The 22,392-nt window shown below is 41.3% G+C and overlaps 1 protein-coding gene across 1 annotated transcript in view; it reads right to left on the reverse strand.

Moving 5' to 3' along the window:
• Nucleotides 1-4,226: 4,226 nt before the first annotated feature.
• LOC122791455 (mucin-6-like) overlaps nt 4,227-22,392 on the reverse strand; it is a 1,068,266-nt gene continuing 1,050,100 nt past the window's right edge. The window contains exon 28 of the mRNA XM_044059200.1: nt 4,227-4,324. Within this exon, the coding sequence (XP_043915135.1) occupies nt 4,227-4,324 (98 nt within the window). The remainder of the gene's footprint in view (nt 4,325-22,392) is intronic.

Below are 22,392 nucleotides of genomic sequence, written 5' to 3' on the forward strand. Positions count from 1 at the left end.
TTTTCTTGCATCTATTTTTTCAGTTGTTGGTACTGGATGTTCCCATGTGATATAAACTTCATCAGTATCTATGATGCTTTATGGCTCATGTTTTTGCACATTCCCCAGTGCAACAGTCTTGCCACAATATTATGCCTTTCAGTATACAGTCCTCCTGCCTTTAGTATATCACAACCAGCAACAAGATGTGTGACTATTTCCAATTCTGTTTTACAAAGCCTACATTTGTCTTTTTCTCTCACATGATCAATGGACTTTGTAAACCATTGTGTATGTTGTCCACTGTCTTGGGATGCCAGTATTAACCTTTCGTCTTTTGGTTTAAACTTACCTCTTATTAATCATTCCTGCATTCAATCCTGATCAACATGAGGTTGTTCCAAGAGTTTTCTATATTCCAACTATATGCATATTCCACATTTCTTGCCTTCCCATCTGTTCATTCACCATATATTCTTTCTGTTGTTCTGATGAAGTCTTTTATAGAAGACAGTGAAGAATAATCATTTTTAAGGCTAACCTTGCTGCTGGTCTTTGTTACTACAAGTCTTGGTGGAGTTATTGGTTATACTTATTTCTACCTATTTGTCTGGGACAGTTTTGGTTTCTGTTAATACTTTAGCTGCATAGTAATATATCCTGTTTTCTTCTGTTTTATCGCATGAATCTCTGTTGACAGCCCTAATTACTCTGTTCATTTGTTTTATCAAACTTCTAACTTTTTGGGTTTTATTGACTTTCTGTATTATATTTCTTTCATTTATCTTAATATGTCTGTCCACTTCTAATAAATCAAGCAACTCTTCTCTTAGATCATTTCTTCTAAACTGAAGTCATGTTCTTTGCTCTCCATTTCCTGCGGGCATTCTATAGAAAGTCCCAGAGTATCTTCCTGTGTCATATTCTCTTCAGTTTCATCCTGTGTCATCCTTTAATCTTTCATATGGGAGCTCACTGGCCTATCACTCCACAATATTGACTGCATCAGAGTTGCTGCAGTTTCCTGTTCCTTGTCTTGCTGTGCAACTCCAACAGAACATTTGTACTGGTTTACTAGGAAATTATCTAAAGTATCTTCATATGGCAACTACAGACAAGCTGCGGTGGTACAGCGGTAGCGTTGTTGCCTCACAGCAAGAGGTTCTCCTGTTTGATTCTCGGCTGGAGTGCCTTCTGTGTGGAGTCTGCATGTCCTCCCTACGGATGAGTGACCTCCGAAAGACATGCGTTCACTGAAAGTTGGGCGTTGGGCTGGCAATCGGCACCATAAAAATCTACTGCCAATCATTAGCGGACCAGAGTTCTGTTGTGGCAACCCCTAACCAGGAAAAGCCTAAAAGACAAACATCTTCATATGGCAACTGATCAGATGTTTCCCACTCATAGGTTCATAGGTAGGTACTAGGCTATCGGCCCAAGGGCCTAAGTAAACCTAGCTAACAAAGTCTCCTATACCAACCCAAGAAAGTTAATTTCCTGTGCCCATGTCGAGCAGAGCCACAGAAGTGATCCCTGGGGTGTATTTCCTATTTCCCATCTACTCATCAAGATTTTTCTTGGAGTGTTAATGAGGAACTTTGCTTGACATAGATGGGTAGTCTGTTCCAGAGTATGGGAAGTCTCTGGGACAGGAATCTATCCCTCCAGCAAGTCCTGTTTATTGTGGTGACAAGGTTTAGGTCCCTAGAGCATGTAGCTCCATTGGTTTCTCCATAATTTGGGGATCCATTGCTATATCCTGCTGTGATGTTATCGGAGTTAGATTTTCTGCACTAAATGCTTCACTTTGCAAGTAATCCATAACCTCAGTTTCTATTTAACTTCTCTATTACTAATCCTCTTTTCTACTTTTCCTCTGTTTTCTTATTTTTGTATTAAGTTTTCCATGTTCAGATGCCATTGCCTATATTTATGTCCAAATATATTTTGTGCTGTTCTTTTTGAACTAAGTTTTGCATTCTCCTTTCCATAAATATTGCACCATATTCAATCTCTTTTTCTTTCCCATGTCCATATTTCTTTTTTAGAGGTCTCCTGCTCCCCCTGTTTCTCTTTAACCTTTCTTAGACTTTCTGCACTAAATCCTTCACTTCTATAGATGACTAAATATATGTATATGTATATGTATATGTATATATATATATATATATATATATATATATATATATATAAATATAAATATATGTGTGTATATATATATATATATATATATATATATATATATATATATATATGGGTCACCTTTAAAATCTCGAACTCGCGTTTGACCGAAACGGAATCCGACGGGACGAGAATACCGAAAACGCAGATGACCGAAAAGGTGAGAACCCGACGGACTCGGTAAGTGTGCGATCGAGTGAGGGATTTAGTGTTAGGGAGCGGACAGGTAAGTGTGCGATAGTGAGGGACTGTGGGTTAGGGGTGGGTTAAGTGAGTTAGGGTTAGGGTGCAGGTAGGGTGTGTGTGCGATGGTGAGGGACTGTGGGTTAGGGGTGGGTTAAGTGAGTTAGGGTTAGGGTGCAGGTAGGGTGTGTGTGCGATGGTGAGGGACTGTGGGTTAGGAGTGGGTTAAGTGAGTTAGGGTTAGGGTGCAGGTAGGGTGTGTGCGATAGCGAGGACTGTGGGTTTAGGGGTGGGTAAGTGAGTTAGGGTTAGGGTGCAGGTAGGGTAAGTGTGCGGTAGTGTCGGACCTTAGGGTTAGGGTTTGGGTTAGGGATAGTGCATATGTTATGTAGTGTACTGTGTTGTTTACGTGTAGTGTGTTGGTGTAATGGTTTTCGGTGTTTTGCGTTGTCGGCGTTTTATGTTGTTGGTCTTTTCGTTTCGGTCATTAGTGTGTCGGGCAAACGCGGTTTCGAGGTTTTAAAGGTGATCCATATATATATATATATATATATATATATATATATATATATATATATATATATATATTGTATCTCTGACTATTTTCCCATCCCAAAGTATAGTACTCTCTGAGTTATCATATATTGTTAACTGACGTGGGGGCACAGCCTCACACAATGGAGGTGCAGGGGGCAAAGCCCTGAGAAAAACAGGTAAAAGCTGACAATCAGTTTATTTTTCTGTGTCAAATGCAGTCAATTTTCCATAGGGTTAGGACTCGCACTATAGGGACTTGTACTTCTTTACCCCGATATATTTCTTAATAAAGAGTTTTATTTTGAGCTGATGCACAATGCAATGCATAAGGCAGATTTTGAGTAAAACATTTTCATACTTAAAAAAGAAAAAATGTTGACTTAATTGTTGCCTACAACCAAGTACTTGATGATGCAAGAGTATACAACCTGTTCTTCTTTCGGCTTTTCCCGGTTAGGAGTCGCCACAGCGGAACTCCAGTCTACTAATGATTGGCAGTAGATTTTTATGGTGCCGAGGTGCCAGCCCAACATCCAACCTTCAACAAAGGCATGCCCATTCATGCATGTCTTTCGACTGCGGGGAGGACATGCAGACTCCACAAAGAAGGTGCTCCAGCCGCGAATCGAACAGGAGAACCTCTTGCTGTGAGGCAACAATGCTACCGCTGCACCACCGCGGCTTAAACTAGTTAGCAAAAACACTGCAAACAACAGTAGTCTTCCAGAACAAGAAGAGTGATCGTTGAGGCAACAACGCTACTGCTGCACCACCGCAGCTTAAACTAGTTAGCAAAAACACTGCAAACAACAGTAGTCTTCCAGAACAAGAAGAGTGATAGTTAAACACAATAACCATCAAATATGGAGCAACCTCTTTTTAGGACGAGTCTGTTTTCAGCAGCTATGTTAATGTTTTTCAGACACTTCAGCTGAGGCAGAGAACAATAATTCTAACCTTTTCACAATAATTCTAACTTTTTCAGTAAGAAAAAGGAACAATTCTACAAAAATAAAACTAACTGCAAAGTGTTAGGTGTAATGCTTCATAATTATTACTAGACCAAATACAAAGATTTCTTGTAGACCTTTGCGGACAAATACAATTTCATTAGTACTTACAGAAGAAGTGTAGATATCTGCTGGTATTATTCATCTAGTAGGCTGTTACATAATTTTTGCAAACAACTTATTCAAAGAGGACAATGGAGTAGTACTACTAATGTAAATTGTTCAAAAATGTACACAGCTCCTGTCTGCAGAGAATGCAGTAAGCCGGCAGCTAAAGACACTCATCTGTTAATGACAAACTACAGTCTCCCTACATTTATTAAACCATTTACATTCTTAACTTACAAAAGGAATATACCTTATAGGTTTAATAAGTAGATAAAGACCAGTCATACCTTTAATTGTTTGTTTTCTTGGAGGTACGTTCATTTTAACTAAAAAACAGGTAAAAAAGGAAAATGTAAATATGCAATATTTTACCATATATTCTATTCTAACTACATATCTAAAATATATCTGTGCAGTCATGTCCATATTTATACTATTTTTAAGTAAATGTGTTTACATGCAATGTTCGTAAGTACAGCTTACTTACAATGAACTATTGGGATTATTTCATAAAACATGTTAGTCAAAATGAATATGGGTTATGCATATTGCTATCATTATTATTTAATTAATTTAATTAATTACATTTATTTAATTTATTTTTTGCAGCACCCCTTTGCCCTGCTGCCTGACCATCATCAGCTCCTTTTCAGTTAATTGGCCCATTCCTACCCTCATCACATGGGGTGAGGGTCAACTGGTAGAGGCCATCATTAGGGTTGCTATCAGGGGTGGTCCTTTTATTTTTTTCTATTAAGCCCTGCCCTCCCTGTATTCATCCAGTGAGAACCCGTGGACTGAGCATGAAATGGTTGTCACTTCCACAAGGGGTTGACAGCAGTCGGACATCCTTGCTCATCCACACGAAGCAGTTTATACTTGCTTCCCTAGTCATCACCAGAGAAAATGTGGCCCTGAGCATGTGAGCTCCCTCAGCCCTATGACAGACAAATCTATCCACTCTGCCTGGGTAGTCAACCACCAGAGCTGCTAACTGATAATTACCAGCACAGGCTATTCATATACTTTATTTGTATGCACCCAACAAATTAGGCCTTTGCTAATAGTTTCAGATTCTACACAAAGCTGACCACACATTCACATTAGAAGAAAAAGACACTACAAGATAAAAATTGTGCATTTAGATCACTTATTTCTCAGTAGTTTTAAAATATAACATGCATATGTGCTCTGCAAACAAAATATTACAAAATCATTTTAATTTGTTCTGAATTTAGGAAACAATGCATATGTCAGAAATAAATTGTATTACAGCATATAATTTAAGAATCATTGCACATAATTAGAGATACGAAAATCTGGCGAATTCTCAACTAGTTGTCTACTGGCAACAGTCATTTAATTTTGTGAGTATTATATTTAATATTTTTTTTCTTTTTAAAACAAAACTAATAACACAGATTATTTCAAAAAGACCCTGCAGACTCCGTACTTCAAAGATATACCAATGAACAGACTAATGGGCTGACTACATATTTTAGGCAACATTCTTTCATGCCCTTTCTGTTTGCTTGTTTGTTTTATTTTCTTTGTTAACTTGGTAAGCACATTGGACAAAACGTCACTTTTGTGGAGCAATCCAGGAGCACCGTTTGGTTAAATGACTTCCTCAGAGTCATACAGAAAAAAAATTGAGGTACTCTTAACAGCAGGAAGCAGACTATAAACAGCTCAGAGCCTTATGCCTTAAAAATAACTGCCCAACAGTTTAAGAACTCCCACCCAAAAAAACTACACAGGTGAATGGTATTTTGGTTAATACAATTCTCTGTATACTACTGTTTCTAAAGATGTACATTCTTAAGGTTCATTTGGATTAAAAAAAAAAAACTAGCCAAAGCTTCAGTTTAATGTAATACTCTAAAAATTACCTGTTAAACTCTGTTTTCATCTATCTATCTATCTATCTATCTATCTATCTATCTATCTATCTATCTATCTATCTATCTATCTATCTATCTATCTATCCATCCATCCATCCATCACTTCCTGGAATGAAAATTTCACTGAATCCCAAATGACTAAATCCAAATATCTGAAAGACCATTTTATTTAAAGACAATGTATTTGAATTACAAATAACAGAAACATCATACACTGACAATCACCTAGCTAAGAATGTTTCAATAAAGTTTTCACAGGGAGCAAGCACCCCCCAATTCACTCCCAATGAGGGAAGCTTCACCCCAACCCCTGTACTTAAGCATACTAACTCCACAGCTGTGGAGAAAAGGAAAAATACCACAAACATGAAATCACTGTCACTGCAGAAACAGAAACTACACCAGCAGCAGTTTTGTACAGGTAACACCTGTCACCAGTTAAAGTTTCTTCATGTATTTCTACATATTCTACTCTGTTTTCAGAACTTGGTCTAGTTATGCATCACTGAATGAAATTGACTTCCAAACAAATGACAGACAAACAAGCACACACACATACATGTGTGTGTGTATAAAGTCAAGTGCATGGTCACACAACCATAGCATACCTCTCAACTGTCCAGATTTTCAATTTTTGGTCTGTTCCTCATAACATTTGTGTTATCTGGCAAATCATTGAGGACTGAAGTCACTAAATAATGACAGATATTTCAGTGTCAGACTTCATATCCTACAGAAAATGCAGACTAATGCAAACCGGCTATTCCAGCAACTTTCAAAGTTTATAACAGCAATATTTAAAAATCTGTCCATATTTTTTGGCCTTTGCCCCCCCCCCCCCCCCATTATTTTTGGCTTTGTCAAAATTTCATCCTCTAAGAGGGTGAAACATATGAACCATAAAGAAAAGAGAAATTTAAAGAAAAAGGAATCACTTCCAGTGCACATACAGAATATGCCCTATTTAAACATGCAGTCCCTTCCCTTTATTTACTTAACCCCCCCTTATCACTGTACTACCACCCTCCTGTTACTCTACGGCCCATTAACGAAATCTTAAAAAAAGATCATTAATATACTAATTCTCAGATCAATAAATATGATTTGCTAACCATTGCCCTGCATAGCTTCTGTTATGTATTCAGCATACATGCTGCCATTTGTAAAGTTACTGACATCATATATAACAATATGGATAAACTGCTTGCATTCAAATGGCAGTATGAAGCCCTTAAGTTGAAAACTGATGAGCTGGAAAATCAATTTCAACATTACAATGTTGCCATGATAGGAGAGTCATGAACCCTATATCACACACCTAACTTTGAAGCTGAAAGAGTACATTATTAGTTGGTAACTTATTGTTTCCTAGAGTACATATGACCAGTGAACAATGAAACTGCCCCTTTGCAACATAGTAGTTTGACTTTGGAAGTGAAGAAATTTTGTAGTGGAAGTGGGCCCCAACACCCATTGATAAACACGTTTTACTCGGGTTGTTTTTTCATCAGTTCTTGATTTGCAGTTTCATGGAACTGTCCTTTTGGTAAAATATGAGTTGATGGAAGTCCTCATACTTGTACTATTCAGTGTGAAAGGGTTCACATGGCAATACTGGGGTGGCAATCTGCAGATCACCTTCCCAAATACCTGACAATTCATGTATTGGAGTATGGTGAAAAAGAAAAGTGTCTTTTAGGTTCATAGTTACACAATAGGCTAATGACCACCAGGGCCTTTATAAGCCTAGCCATGCAATCCAACCCAGTTGTGTTCCCATGTATCATGGGCATTTATAAGGATAGAGTCATGTTAAGAAGTTTCTAGAGGTTATGTAGGGGGTATGTTAGTTTGAGCACTGCTGCCTGCCTCTGTCTATCAGAGACCTAGGGGCAAGACTTGGGGTGAATTTCCAATTTCCCACCCATTGGTCAGGGGTTAAGGATGGACTTTGCTTCAAATGAATGGGAAGCCTGTTCCAGAGCACGGAGATCCTCTGAGACACATATCTGTCTTGCCAGCATGTCTTATTTATGTTATAGGCAGAATTTAAATCCTTGAATCTAGTGGTTCCGATGCTGTTTGATTTGTGGATGTGCAAAAGGTCCATTAGAGCTGGCTCCAAGGATGCCTTGTATGGCAGGCATAGATTGCCTCTCAGTAACCTATAGGAGACAGAGTATAAGGATAGGGTTTTAAGGAAATCCATATAGGACAATTCTCCTGGTAAGGAACCCTTGTGGGTGTTTCGACTGTTATACTTGTCTGGTCAGATACAAGCCAAAGGGGGGCAATATACTCAATGATGGGTCTGATAAGGACCGAATAAAGTAGCACTATGACTTCCTTGGTACTAAATGTCATGACCTTACTTAGAAGTTGGGTGACATAGAATGATTTTCTTACTATCTTGGCTACATGTTGGTCAAAGGCCAGATTACTGGTAACATATGTTCCCAGATCCTGGAGTACTGGGTCAACATTTAACTGTGTCTTATTGATGGAGTAATTAGCTTTCCAAAAAAGCACTATAATGCATTTCCTGGCACTGAGTTTTAGTCCGTGACTTTGGCACCAGTCATTTGTCTGTGTTAGACCCTTTTGTAAATGTGTGTGTCAAGGGAGAGATTTGTGATAGCTCCCAATTTGCAATAATCTGTGAACTTGATCAGCCAAAGACCCTTGTTTACCTCCAAGAGGTAAATGTCAAATAGGAGCGGCCCCAGCACAGAGCCCTGAGGTATCTCTCTGGTGACTAGTCTTTTAGTGGAGGTGGTATCACTAATCCTAATTTCCTGGGACCTGTCTCTGAGCCTGCTGGCAACTGAATGAGCCATACAAGAGTTTATGCCCAGTTTGGTGATTTAGTCAACTATATCTTGGTGGGGTATTGTATCAAAAGCCTTATCCAGGTCCAGGTAGGTTGTATGCACCATTTTCTCCTCATTCATTGCCTTGGTAACCTTCTCAGAGAAGTCCACCTGCTTTAGTAGGCATGATCTCTTCCTTTGACAAAGCCAAACTGGGTTGGGCCCAGTGTCTGAAGATCATAGGAGACTATTAGCCTATTGACCCAGAGGTCATTTTAAGCCTAGCCATTTCATCCCAATGCAATAATATGAAAAAGGTAATCAATACCCAAGATTGTATTTAGTGATGACTGACCATATCCAGGAGGGTTGTGGGCACTATCCCTGGTAAGAATTTACGGTGTCCCATTCACTCGTCCAGGGTCTTCTTGAACAGTGTCATAGAAGTGCTCTGTTTCACATGAACTGGTAGCCTGTTCCAAAGACGCAGCAGTCGCTGGTAGATAAATCCTTCCCTCCAGCATGTCCTATTTAAGTCGCAGGCCATATTTAGGTCCCTGGAATGTGTAGCCCTAGTCCCGTTTGATTTACTGATATGCAGCATGTTCTTTAGGTTTGGGTCTTGAATTGCTCTGTAGGCTAGGATTGTCTGTCTTCATTGATCATTTCCTTGATAATTCATTGCATGGCTTTGCATATTAGACTACTGAGAGAAACAGATCTGTGGTTTCCTGGGTCGATTGATGGTCTATCCTTGTGAAATGGGATAACTGTTGCAGGCCTCCATTATCATGATGCAAAGCCTGCTTTGAGGCTATAGTTGAAAAGTGACTTAAGTGGTTTTGAGAGGTCATATTTTCAGCTATTTAGGAAGCATCCTAGGAAACTGCTGGGATCCACATAAGCTGTGTTTTTGGCTTTAATGAGAAACCAGGACCTGCTAATAGCTAGGAGGTTATGTTACTAGGTATTTCATAGAGGGAGGCTGGGGGGATGGGGGTGAAATTTGATCTGCCTTTGAGATTTTGGACGTACCCATAGAAGGCCATGTGGTTGTTTTTAGCCTGCACAGATCAACAGCAGATCCCTGGTGATTAGTGGTGCAGCTGTTAAGTGTTGCAGGACTATTCATAGCAGTTGTACTATCCATGAAAGGAAAGTGATTATTTACTTAGGTAAAACTGAAAAAATGTGAACACAACAGCTACTATTAAATTTCCTGATGCACTGGCTGTCACCTATAAAAATCATTTGAACCATCTAGAAAGCCTATTAGAGGTGATGTGTTTTTTTTTTTCAAAATGCATTTTGTCCTGATACACAGAAGTCACAGTGATTATGACCCTTCACCATACAATCAATGTACAATATTCAATCACAGTAAAATCAACACTTTGGAAAAAACAAACAAAAAAAAAAAAAACGGATCTCTTACCAGTATGTGCCATGGCAGGGCTAGCCACTAGTGTAAAATATGGCTCTAGGTAATTTGGTCTTGTTGACTAATGTCGACAAATGGACATGTGTATTTGCCAGTGATAAGCAGGTTGAGGACCCAACCTACTCTGACCAAGGACCCATGCTAACGCAGTGAGCATTTGTGTGCCGATATTGGCCAGTGTGTGCCCATCATAAAGTCCTGCAGCCCTGGGTCAATAAGCTACTGGCCAGCTGGTGTCCAGTTACCCAGCTTGGGCTGCCTGAAATAGCTCTGTTGAGCGAAAGCTGAACGTAAAACCAATTACCCTGCCAAGCATGACTCAGAATTGCTACAATCAATATAGGTTCACTGACAGGTCGGAGCTTGCAAGTTGATGACATGATTGCAAGGAACAAGCTGGACATCTTATGCATCAGGAGACAAAAAGGAAGGGCAGTGCAGCATACTACTCAGGAGAAAGAGGAGGACAGAGTAGAAATGGTGTGGGAATTCTGGTAAGGGAGAGTCTTCAGGAGACAGAGTGATGTCATCAGAATTAATGACAGACTCATGGCAATCAGACTCCAGCCTAATGATAGAGCAGTAGTCATAATCTCTGCCTATGTCACACAGCAGGATTGTGATAGTAAGGAAACAAGTACATTCAGACAGCAGCTGCAGGAGCTACTAGATACATAAAGCAGGACAATATCAACCGTGCGACCTGAATGCACATACCGGGACAGACAGAACAGGACATGAAGAGTACTGGCTATGAGGATCATGGGTCCACATTCGTGGAGCAACAGGAATAAAGAAGGAGAGGCCAGTCTAGACTTCTGTCTGGCAAATGGCTTGATAGAAGCCAACACATGGTTCAGAAAGACAGACAGTCACAAGACCACATACAAGAGCTGCCAACATGCAACTCAGGTAGACTTCCTCCTTGTGCGAAAAGGGCACAGGGTAGAGTCAGCAACTACAAAGTCAGTCCCAGTGAAATAGTCCGCCCACAGCATAAACCACTAGTTGCTACAATCATCTGCAAGCAGTAGTTAGAGAAGGCTCTAAGGTCAACAGAGAACAGGCTCGAGACCTGAAAGTTGACTGGAGAGAACGCATGACTGTTCAAGGAAATATTCAGGGCTCAAGCACTAAAAAGTGATTATCATCTGGCAGTCCAGTTAGTTGAAACTATGAAAGTGTTTACTAGCTTCTTGGACTTCACACTCCAATTTGGCCTTGATACCATCAATTTCCTTGATGTTTGGTTATACAAGGATATAACTAAAGGTAGATATTCTACTAGAATATATAGGAAACCTACATACTCTAATTCTTTCCTGCACTTCCATAGTAATCGCCCTTTCCATCAAAAGAGAGCAGTTATTAAAGGGCAGCTAGTAAGGGCTTCTAAAATTATATCTTCAAATACCGAATTTCATGAAGAATGTAATAACTTAAAAAGTATGTTTTTGAGGTGAGCATACCCTTATGCCCTCAATGAACAACTTATATTACAAGTTAGCAGGAAAAGAGAACTGGGCCATAAAGTGCAAGAAGGGGGATTACAACATCCTGTTTGTAATGGTGACTCTACAGATACTGATTCCCATGACAACTTTAATGTTAGCTTTTTAACACAATTTACCATGGATACAGCTGGCCTTAGGAGTATTTTGGTTAACAACTGGAATTTTATCTTGGAAGATCGTACCATGCCAAATGCATTAAGTATTAGACATTTGGTAACTTTTAAAAGAGGCCCTAACTTGAAAACACTTTGAGGTCTCATGTATATCATATGGTCACTCTTGGGGAATGTTTAAGTGTGGGAGATGTCATTACTGTCATTACATCAAGACAGGGAACATGTCTGTATACATGGGACATCATATACCATTAAAGGTAGATTTAATTGTGACTGCCAAGGGGTGGTGTACCTTGCTTTATGTCGACAATGTATGGCCTTCTATATGGGAAGACCGAATGCCCCTTTAAGCAGAGACTATATGAACATTTGTATAATATTAATAAGAACATTTGTACCAACGGTTTAGCTAGACATGTGATCAAATTTCCAACACATAGCCTTGAATTTACAATTGTTGAGCAAGTTAGAAAAAAATCTCAGGGGTGGCCCTTGGGAGTTGAAATTAGAAGAACAGGAATTAATATGGCAACTGCAAACAAATGCTCATATTTTTCCTGGGCTTAACGAAGCTTGTTCCATCAAATGCCTTCTTAAATTAAAAGCTTTAGAAAGGTAATTATATGTATTGTGGACATGAATATTTTTATTGTTGCATGATTTATTTATGATTTATTATTGAGGTTATTTTGGGGCAATGATATTGTCAATGTATAATGTAATACAATATATTAATATCTTCTTTCTTTTTTATTGTATATATTAATATTCAGTTTTAATTTGGAGTTGAGACTGACCCATATTGGTATCTTATCTGGTCTTTTAGGTATATTAATATTTATAAACTGTTTATTAGTATATTGGTGCATTTATCTAAAGTTTTATAGGGTTTTCATGGATTTAGTGTATATTCCTTTAAGAACTAATTTAGCTGAATTATCTAGATTGGAATGGTTATAAAATGCATAATTTCTGGGATAAAGATGTCTGAAGTAGTACAAGCTATTGTCTGTACGAAAGTGCTAACAATAAATACTTGTGAGAATTTTACCAGTTTGACCATCGTTTTGTTTCTTTTTACAAGTTCAAGAAACTACTCAGGGCTCACGCACCTCAAAAAAAGGAAACGGGTGGCGTTTAAGAAGAGCAGTGCGTCAAAACAGCATGTGAGAGGATTACAGAACAGATATGCAGCCGAGCCAGGTATGGAAATAAGGTGCATAAGGAAAGGTGGTGGTGGAATACAGAAGTCCAGGAAGTCAACAAAAGAAAAGAGGAGTGCAGGAAAAAGTGGAAGATAGGACCAGCCGAGGAAGGAATACTGGCTTGTTAACAAAGATGCTAAGAAAGGAGTTGCAACAGCAAAGAAGAAGGCATCAGAGGCACTCTACCACCTTCTGGAAAGTGGCTTAGTAAATGGCACAAAGAAGCTATATCAGGTTGCAAGGTAAAGACTTAAAGATAAAAAAGATAGTCAGGCACCCTTCATAAGGGATGCCAGTAGAAACCTGCTCACCCGTCCACAGGACATCAAAGGAAGATGGAAGGAGTACCTCCAGCAGCTTCTGAATGAAGAAAACCCCACAGGAGCTATACTGCCCCAGGCACAGCCTATGATGAGAGAAGAGGAGGAGCCTACCATAAAAGATGGGTGAGAAAGGGGAAAAATGGCTCGTGAGGATACTCATAGCAGTGAGGAGAAAAAGGTGTAATCCCAGATAACTGGAGACCAAGCATCCTTGTGCTAGTGTTCAAGAACAAAGGAGACATGCATAACTACGGGCAGTACAGAGGTATCAAATTTCTGTCACATCACATTAAAGTTCTGGATAGGATGACTGATAAATATGTAGAGTAGTTGAAAGTAAAACTGGAAGTGAGGAGTTTGGATTCAGATCAAAATGCAGCACAACTGACCCAATGTTTGCAGTGAGACAGATAGTTGAGATGAAGCTAAACATGAAGAAATAGTCCAACTTGGCATTTCTAGACTTGGAGAAAGCATGTGACAAGATTCCAAGAAAGCCGACTTAGGCAGTCCTGCACTGGTTCGAGGTCCCAGAAATACTGGGAGAATTAGTGCAAGCTATGCATATGATCCAATGACTGAAGTATGAGGAGTGTTCAGTCTCAAAGATGAGTTCCCAGCGGAAGTGGGTGTGCATCAGAGTTCAGCCCTGAGCCCACTGCTGTTCATACTGCTGATGAACTACATTAACAAACAGGTTGGAAGGGACAGATCAATAAAGTTGCTGCATGTGGAGGATGTGGCTGTATAGAAACAGTCTGAGCAAGAACTTCAGCAAAGGATATGAACCCAGACTGTAAAAGCAGCAGACTCCAAAATCCAGCTCCAGACAAGTGGAGTACCTCAGGGTTCAGTCCTGGGACCGCTCTTGTTTGGCATCTACTTCTCTGAAGTACAGGCCAACACTAAGGGACTCTGGCTAACAAAGTTTGCAGATGACTGCAAACTGGGAGCCATTATTGAATCCCCAAATTATGTGGATATTCTACAAAAGGGCCTTACAGAAACAGATGCTTGGTGCCAGAGCCATGGGCTCAAGCTTAATGCCAAGAAATGTATAGTTATGCCCTTTGGGAAAAAACATGTACCTATGAATTACCACATAGGTGGCAGTACACTAAACACCGAAAGTGTGATGACAGACTTAGGGACACAGGTGGACAGTGGTCTCACCTTTGATAACCACATTGCCACAACAGTCAGTAAATCCTTCTATGTGGCACACCTCATCACTAAGGGCTTTTCATCCAGAAAAAAGGAGGTCACCGTCCCACTGGACTCATCCCTCATTAGGCCCATTATAGAGTACAATGCCCTGTTTGGTATGTACCTCACAAGACATCTGCAACAGCTGGAAAGGCTGCAGAAATACCTCAGTAAAAGAATCACAGGCCTAAAGCAGATGCCTTATGCTGACCATTTAAAACAATTCCAGCTATACTCTGTGGCATATTGTCTACACAGACGTGATATCTGCTTAACATACAAGGCCATGTCAAACTCTGAGCTGTTGGACATGCTCCACTTTAAGAAATCCCAATCCCTCAGAGCAACATGTTCCAGGGATCTAAACCTTGTCATCACAATGAAAAAAACATGTTGGAGGGATAGGTTCCTGACCCAGAGACTGCCCATACATGTCAAGCAGAGTGCCTCCTTGGCCCTCTTCAAAAGGAACCTTGACGATTGGATGGGAGATAGGAAATTCACTCCGGGGATCAAGTCAGTCACCCTGCAGGACAGGGAAGTAAATATTGTGGGAAGAAATATCCAGGGAATTGTTATGGCTAGGATTGTATAAGCCCTAGAGCCAATAGCCTAATACCAACCTATGGAATGGAAGGCACATGTGGAGAAACTGAATACAGATAAGACAGCTGTAATGGCTGCAAATGGGGGAAAGCAGAAGAAGCTGAGAATTGAATAGAACAGAAGATAGTGGAACAGGTTAATAGCTTCAAGTATCTGGGAGGGGTAGTTGAGGAGAAAGGCAGTCTGAATGAGAAGATCAAAGTTAGAACTATAGAGGCTGCAGCCAACAGGCACAGACCGTCAGGTGTACTGTGACAGAAGAATGCCAAAGAAGCTGAAAAGTAAGATGTTCAAAACAGTGATGTGAGCAGTACTAGTTTAAGGCAAAGACACCTAGGAAGTAAAGGCAGAGCATCTGAGGAAGCTAGAGGTGATGGAGATGAAGTGTCTAAGATGGGTGGTAAGATGCACACTACGGGACAGCTGAACAAATGAGAACATAAGAGCAGAAGCCACAGTAGCTCCACTTGCATCAAAGGTCAAAGAGAATAGATTACAGTGATTGGGCCCATGGGCAGAAAAGCAGAAGACAGTCTTGTGAAGAAATTTTGGGACATAGAGAAGATAGAGAAGAAGGTAATAGGAACAGAGGGCATCCAGAAAAGAGGTGGATGGATTGTGGATCTCGCCGTTCATTCTTCACTGATGGGTAGCATCTCTAGCACCCTAACCCTGGGTGGTTCACGGAAGTACACTCTTCAGAACCGTAGAACCAAATGAAGCCCTGTCCCTGGAGGCCTTATCCACTTTGTAATGAGTTATAAAAGTGTGAGGTTTAGACCATGTGGCTGCTGCACAGATGTTGTCTAGAGGTAATTTGGCTTGAAAGGCTGAAGAGGTAGAAACTGCTCTGGTTGAATGAGCCTTCACCTTGCTAGACAAGGGCATGTTATGACAAGAATAGGTATAAGTGATACAATCAGACAGCCATTTAGAGTTGTTTTGGTGACTGGTTTACCTTTCCTGGCCTCAGAAAAAGACAAAAAAAGCTGATTTCCTAATCTCTTTTGTTTTGTCTAAATAAAATCTAAGTTTCTGTGAACATCGAGCTTGTGCAACATATATTCCAATTTGTTGGTGTAATTAGGGAAGAAAATAGGCAACTCAATGACTTGATTGATGTTAATCTCTGAACACACTTTAGGCAAAAAAAAGGATGGGATTGCCCTGAGAGATACTCTGCCAGCATGAAAGACCATATAAGGAGGCTTAATGGACAGGGCTTGGAGCTCTGACATTCTGCAGGCTGAAGTGATGGCTACTAGGAAGATAGTTTTCCACAATAGAAATTTTAACTCTCAAGATGATGCAGGCTCAAAGGGAGGAAGAATGATGCGAGATAACATAAAATTCAAATTCCAGGAAGAAGTCTTCACTGGAGGCCTCATATGAAAGGAACCTTTTAGAAAAGCTTTAGACAATTTGTGAGCCATAATATTCAATCCATCGATCCCTAGATGGAAATTAGATATAGCAGCTAGTTGTACCCGCACCATAACAGCCGCTGCTCCTTTGTTGAAAATTTCTGTCAAGAATTGTAAAATAGAAGACAATGGCGCTTGGTAAGGGTCAATATTATTGGAGGAAGCCCAAATGGAAAATCTCTTCCACTTACTACGATACAACATTCTAGTGGAAGGCTTATGGGAAGTCAACAAAATTTGACTAGTGTCATGGGAAAGATTATAAAGCCTGGCTATGTGGAGAACTAGAGCAGCCAAGGGGTTAGCTTCAGTGTCTGCAATGATGGATGAAGATCCCCTGATGGATGTGTCAATAAGTCTGGAACTGGGTCCAGAATCCATGGGTCTTCCAGAATGTGATGGTAAAGAAACGGAAACCAAATCTGCCAAGGCCAATGAAGGGCTATAAGGATGACTGTCCTTCCCAGCGACTTCGCTTTCTGTAAAAATCTGGGTATCAGAGGAATTGGGGGAAATGCGTAGAGGAGACCCGGGGGCCAATTGTGGAAAAGAGCATCCCTCGGGGATTGATCTGGCAGAGGAATCAGGGCAAAATAGCTTCTGCATTTGTTGCTGACATGACTGGCAAACAGGTCACAGGAAGGCTGGCTCCATTTGCAGAAAATCCTGTCCGCAGTCTCATGTTTGAGGGACCATTCGTGGGGCAATAAAATTGCCCTGCTCAGTTTGTCTGCTATGACGTTGGATTTGCCCGGGATGTGCGTTACTAACAGAAAGCACTGGGATTACACTGCCCACTGCCATACTCTGACGTCTTCTCGGCAAAGGGGGTAAGACTTGGTCCTGCCTTGCTTGTTCTGGTACCACACCACTGACATGTTGTCTGTCTGTATTGCAATTGTCCCTACAGGAAGAGGGTCTTGAAAGTATTGCAACGCTAGAAGTACTGCTCTCATCTCCAGGACATTGATATGCAGATGTGATTCTTGATCTGTCCATGTGCCTTGGGCAGTCTTTCCCTGAAAATGCCTCCCCCCAACCTATCAGGGAAGCGTATGTGGTCACAGTGGCAACTGGAGGGGGTAGCATGAAGGGACATCCTATTGTGACATGAAGAGACGTCAACCACCACTGAAGATCCTTCTTGCAGGAATTCGTTATCAGGATTGTGTGATTCATTGGAAGTTCTTGGTAAGACCATTGCGTGAATAGGAGCCATTGAAGGATCCTCATATGCATCCTTGCTAACGGGATTGCCAAGATTGCTGCTGCCATCAATCCTAGTACTTTCAATACATCTGCAGCTGGTGCTCTGTTCTTTGATACCAGGACCTTGGTGTGTTGGCGAAGAATACAAACCCTTTCTGGTGGAAGACGAAGAGTGGTGGTCCACATGTCTAATTCTTTCCATATAAAAATGATATGCTGCGATGGCAACAAGGCAGACTTTTTGAAGTTGACTGTAATGCCTAGCCGATTGCAGTGTGTCAGAGTAGCCTGTCTCGCTTGAACAAGTTGATGCCTGGTGGTGGAGGTAAGGAGCCAATCATCCGAGCACGGAAACACCTGGAATCCTAGACGCCTCAGGTGAGCTGTGACTACTGCCATGTACTTGGTGAACACTCTGGGGGCTGTAGTGAGACCAAAGGGCAGAGCTCGGAATTGATCATGATTGGCTCCCAGCCAGAAATGCAGGTGATCCCTGGATGGTCTAGCCATCTTTATGTGGCAGTACGCATCCTTGAGATCGCTTGAGCACATCCAATTGTCTTTCCCTAAAAAGGGAAGTATGGACTTTAGCGTGACCATTCGGAACTTCTCTTTCCTCACAAATTGGTTGAGTCTGCTGAGATCCAAAATGGGTTTCCAGTCCCCTGTTTTCTTTGGAACCAAAAAGAATCTTGAGTAAGTTCTGAATCCTGTTTGGTCTGCCGGGACTGGCTGGATGACTTTTTTTCTAGCAATCGGCGTACCTCTATTGTTGCTTGTTCCCTGTGACTGGGTGGAACGTCCGGGATTTTTTTGACGGGAAGGGGCTGGGTGGAGAACGGTATGAAATACCCTCTGGAAATGATACTTTGTACCCAATTGTCATTTATTATATCTAGCCAGGCTTCTGGGTACAATGACAAACGACCCCCGACTGTCTCCAGAGTAGGACAGCCGGGCTTCCCTTCAGGAGCACTGGTAGGACTGACCAGAGAAGTGATCTCTGTCACCCTGTTGTTGCTGACCCCCTCTGCTGCGAGGGCGGCATCTTCCATTGTAACTCCCTCCACTGCCTCTGGAGGGGGGGCTCTCCATGTGTGCCTTGAAAGGCTCCTTGAGCTTTCTGGAACTATATCTTTCTTCCCCTCTGACCTTTAGGAAACGGTCGAGTGCGGGTGGAAAAACGGACTCCGACGGCAGACAGAGTCTTTCCATCTTGTTCACACCTGGTCAAAGTCTCCTTCATATTTGTCCCAAACAAGGATGAGCCGTCAATCGGGGTATTCGTAAAGGAAGACTTGAAGGGTTCCGTGAAGGAACAGAGTCGCATCCAGGCATGCCTAAGAAGAGCAATTCCTGTACCTGCAGCTCTACTTGAACCATCAGCTGCATAAGATACGAGATGCATTGATGAATTAACTATTGAATTAAGGGTAGCAAGCTGGGTAGCAACTTTGTCGGATACACTCATAGCTACAGCACCCTGAAGAGCATCTTCCAACTCCTTAAGGAGATCTCTCTGCAGTCTGGTAAAATGGGTCAAGTAGTTCAGTGATCTGAGTGAGAAAGTCGCTGAACTAAACAGGTGTTTCCCATATCTAGCCATGATCCTGGATTCTGTTAGGAGGATGGATAGACGAGGAAGTCTCAGACATTTCCTTTTTGGTGGCTGCCACCACCACCATGGCATCAACAGGGACTCCCTTGGTCAAAAAGGACTTATCTAAGGGGGCAGAAATATACTTATTAGGCCTCCTAGGGACAGGTTCCATAGATTTTGGTGACTCCCACACCCTACAAGAGACCAGATCCATAAGCTCATCGTAGGGCAGAGACACCCGAGAGGTGAAAGGCTGAGAACCGACTCATCCTCAGTATGGCTCTTGGACTGACAATCCCCCCTCTGCCTAAGAATTTCAAGAATCTCTGCAAAAAAAGATGTCCTCAGAGGGGGATGTAGGGGACCCTTCTGATTCATCCAAGTTGGTGTCTGCTGTTACAGACTCCTGTGGGGAGTCCAAGTACCTCCTCTTGCATAATCTCTTCCTGGAGACATCTTCAGGGGGAACTTCTGGAAAGGTCTCAGAAGAGCAGGGAGCACCCTGTGGGACTACCTGAGGCTCTGGGTCTCTACACTTGGGATGACCGGAGGAAACAAACTGACACAGGCACTTTAGGGGAGGAAGAGACCAGACCTGGAGATACGTCTTGGGAGACCACACTCGCCACATGGCTTTGAATGCACCACAGCTCTAATGAGAAGGAGTCGACAGATCAGTTGGAGCCGTGACCCCCTTCCCACACCGAGGCCGTGGGCTCCGAGCCAGAGGTAGGAGCCGAGTTCACCCGAGCTGAAGCCCCGAGAGGAAGAGTCGGCACAGACAAGTCGGTGTGACTATCCTCCCCAGACCCGACCGGAGAGTGTCGGCTCCTAGAGTCCCTGGTCGGTGCCGAGAATGTCCGAGCAGATGGAGCAGATGACACTGGAGCAGGTGTCTGCTCCAAGGAATCCGCAATTATCAGGTCGACCTCCTCTGGCTCCAAAGGTCTGGTATGGCTCGGAGGAGGAGCAGACAATTCAGGAGTAATGGTCTTTGGCTCCGACGGTTGGGTCTGAGTTGACAGCAATTTAGCTAGGCCTGGTGCTTTTATCCATATCCAGATTGGACAGGCTGACCGAAGACCTGGAGGAGTGAATAGATGGAGCCGAATGGAGAAGTAGAGAGGGAGGTTTTTTGGCAACCGGTTCCAAAGCAGTGTCCCGAGTTCGAAAAGAACAGACCGTCGGCTCCGAAGTCAGTGGAGCCCAAGTCACAACACTTTCCGACTTCTTCCCTTTCTTTGTCCTGGATTCTGAGGAAGATTTGGATGATTTGCTGGCCCCATCCGGGTCAGACAATGCCTCTGAGAAAGGGTGTTTAATAATACCCCTGTCAATTAACTTCCTCTTCCTTCCTGCAAGCACTCGGGTAGAAAAGAAGTGGCAGATACTACATGACTCATGCAGGTGCACCTCACCCAAACAGTACACACACTGCACATGGACATCCATAACGGACATCTTTTGTCCGCAGTCTGGGCACTTTTTGAACCCAGACTTAGGATGCTTTTCCCTTTCTTCAGACATAGCAACTAACTACCTGAAAAAAAAATTCACAAGATCAAAAAACACTATTTAACTATATACGATACTTTAACTCAGAAAAGAGTAATCTAATTCACTACAACAGCAATGCAAAAAGACAGCACAAACAGCCCAAAAAGACAACTAGCAACAAGAGTAATCTAATATCAAAAAGCCCAAAAGGGGCAACTCTAATCTAACAGCTGTAAGAAGGCCGAAGGCAATCGCTAGAGATTTACTGGGAAAAGGGGAAAAACAGAAAAATCTACTAAACTAGGTAATACTATGTAAATATAATAGTAGAAAGATATAAAAATGCAATGGAAAAACTTGCTGAAAGATGAAAATTCCCATGATAGTCTCGAGCAACGCTGGAAACCAAGAGAGCCATGCCACGGCAAACTAGATCTGGGGTAATTCCAGCAGTGCATTGTGGGATAAGGGGTTGGGTCTCGAGCTACTGGAAAACTCTGAGCTTGCTAGTCAGCTGTGTCGGAGCAGAGGATCGGCTCCGAACCCATCAGTGAAGAATGAACGGCGAGATTGAACAACTTCATATCAATGGTTCTCCCTTCTTTTAAAAATGGCCATGGGTAATTACCACAAGATTCCTCACACAATGGACTTACACTAGACAAGGGTTGATTGCTATACCCCAACCTGAAACTTCTTCAACCAACTGCCTGGAAGCTAGAGTTTTAATACTTTTTAGACACACTTTCTGAGAAACAGTTTAAATAGTAACAGTTAATTGAACCATAAAACAATAAAACAATCAACCAATTACTTAATAAAATTCAATCAAATAACACTTCTCCAGCAGCAGTCTGTATTCAGACCTTTAGGTAACAAAGTATTATATTTCAAAATAAAAATTGTTTCTTTCTTTAAAAGTAATTTTTCGACAACGGTAACATCAAGTTCATCAACAGCTACCTGTTGCAAAATAGTAGCTTGAAGACTATCGCTTTGGCCACCATGATATTCACTAAAATGTTGGGCTAAAGGGCTCTCTGACTTGTTAATTCTAATATCTCTTAAATGTTCAAGTAACCTAACCTTAAACATTCTCTTAGTTTGCCCAATATAAAACTTGTTACATCCACATTTAATTGCATAAACAACCCTATGTGTTCTACAATTATATATCCCATTAGGAATAAAACTAATGTTATTAATATAAGGAAATTTTTTTTTTTTATAAAAGGACAACCATTACACTTCCCACATGAAGACATACCTACATTAGCTATTTCATAATATATTTTCAACCCAGGTCTGACGAATTTAGTATGTACAACCATATATTTGATATTTCTACCTCTTTTATAAGAACACACTAACCTATTTGTCATTAGGTTATCCAGTTCACCAAAGTTCTTTAAAAATCCCAAAAAATGCGATATACAATTTTTGATACTGTTACTACAAACATTATAAGTAGAAACTAAGAAAAAATTCTTATCATAATTATTAATACTATTATCAATATAAGTATTGCCCCTATCTTTA

The sequence above is a fragment of the Protopterus annectens genome, chromosome 17.part0, assembly GCF_019279795.1.
Source record: "Protopterus annectens isolate FY-2018-M chromosome 17.part0, PAN1.0, whole genome shotgun sequence".
Taxonomy (NCBI): Eukaryota; Metazoa; Chordata; order Ceratodontiformes; family Protopteridae; genus Protopterus; species Protopterus annectens.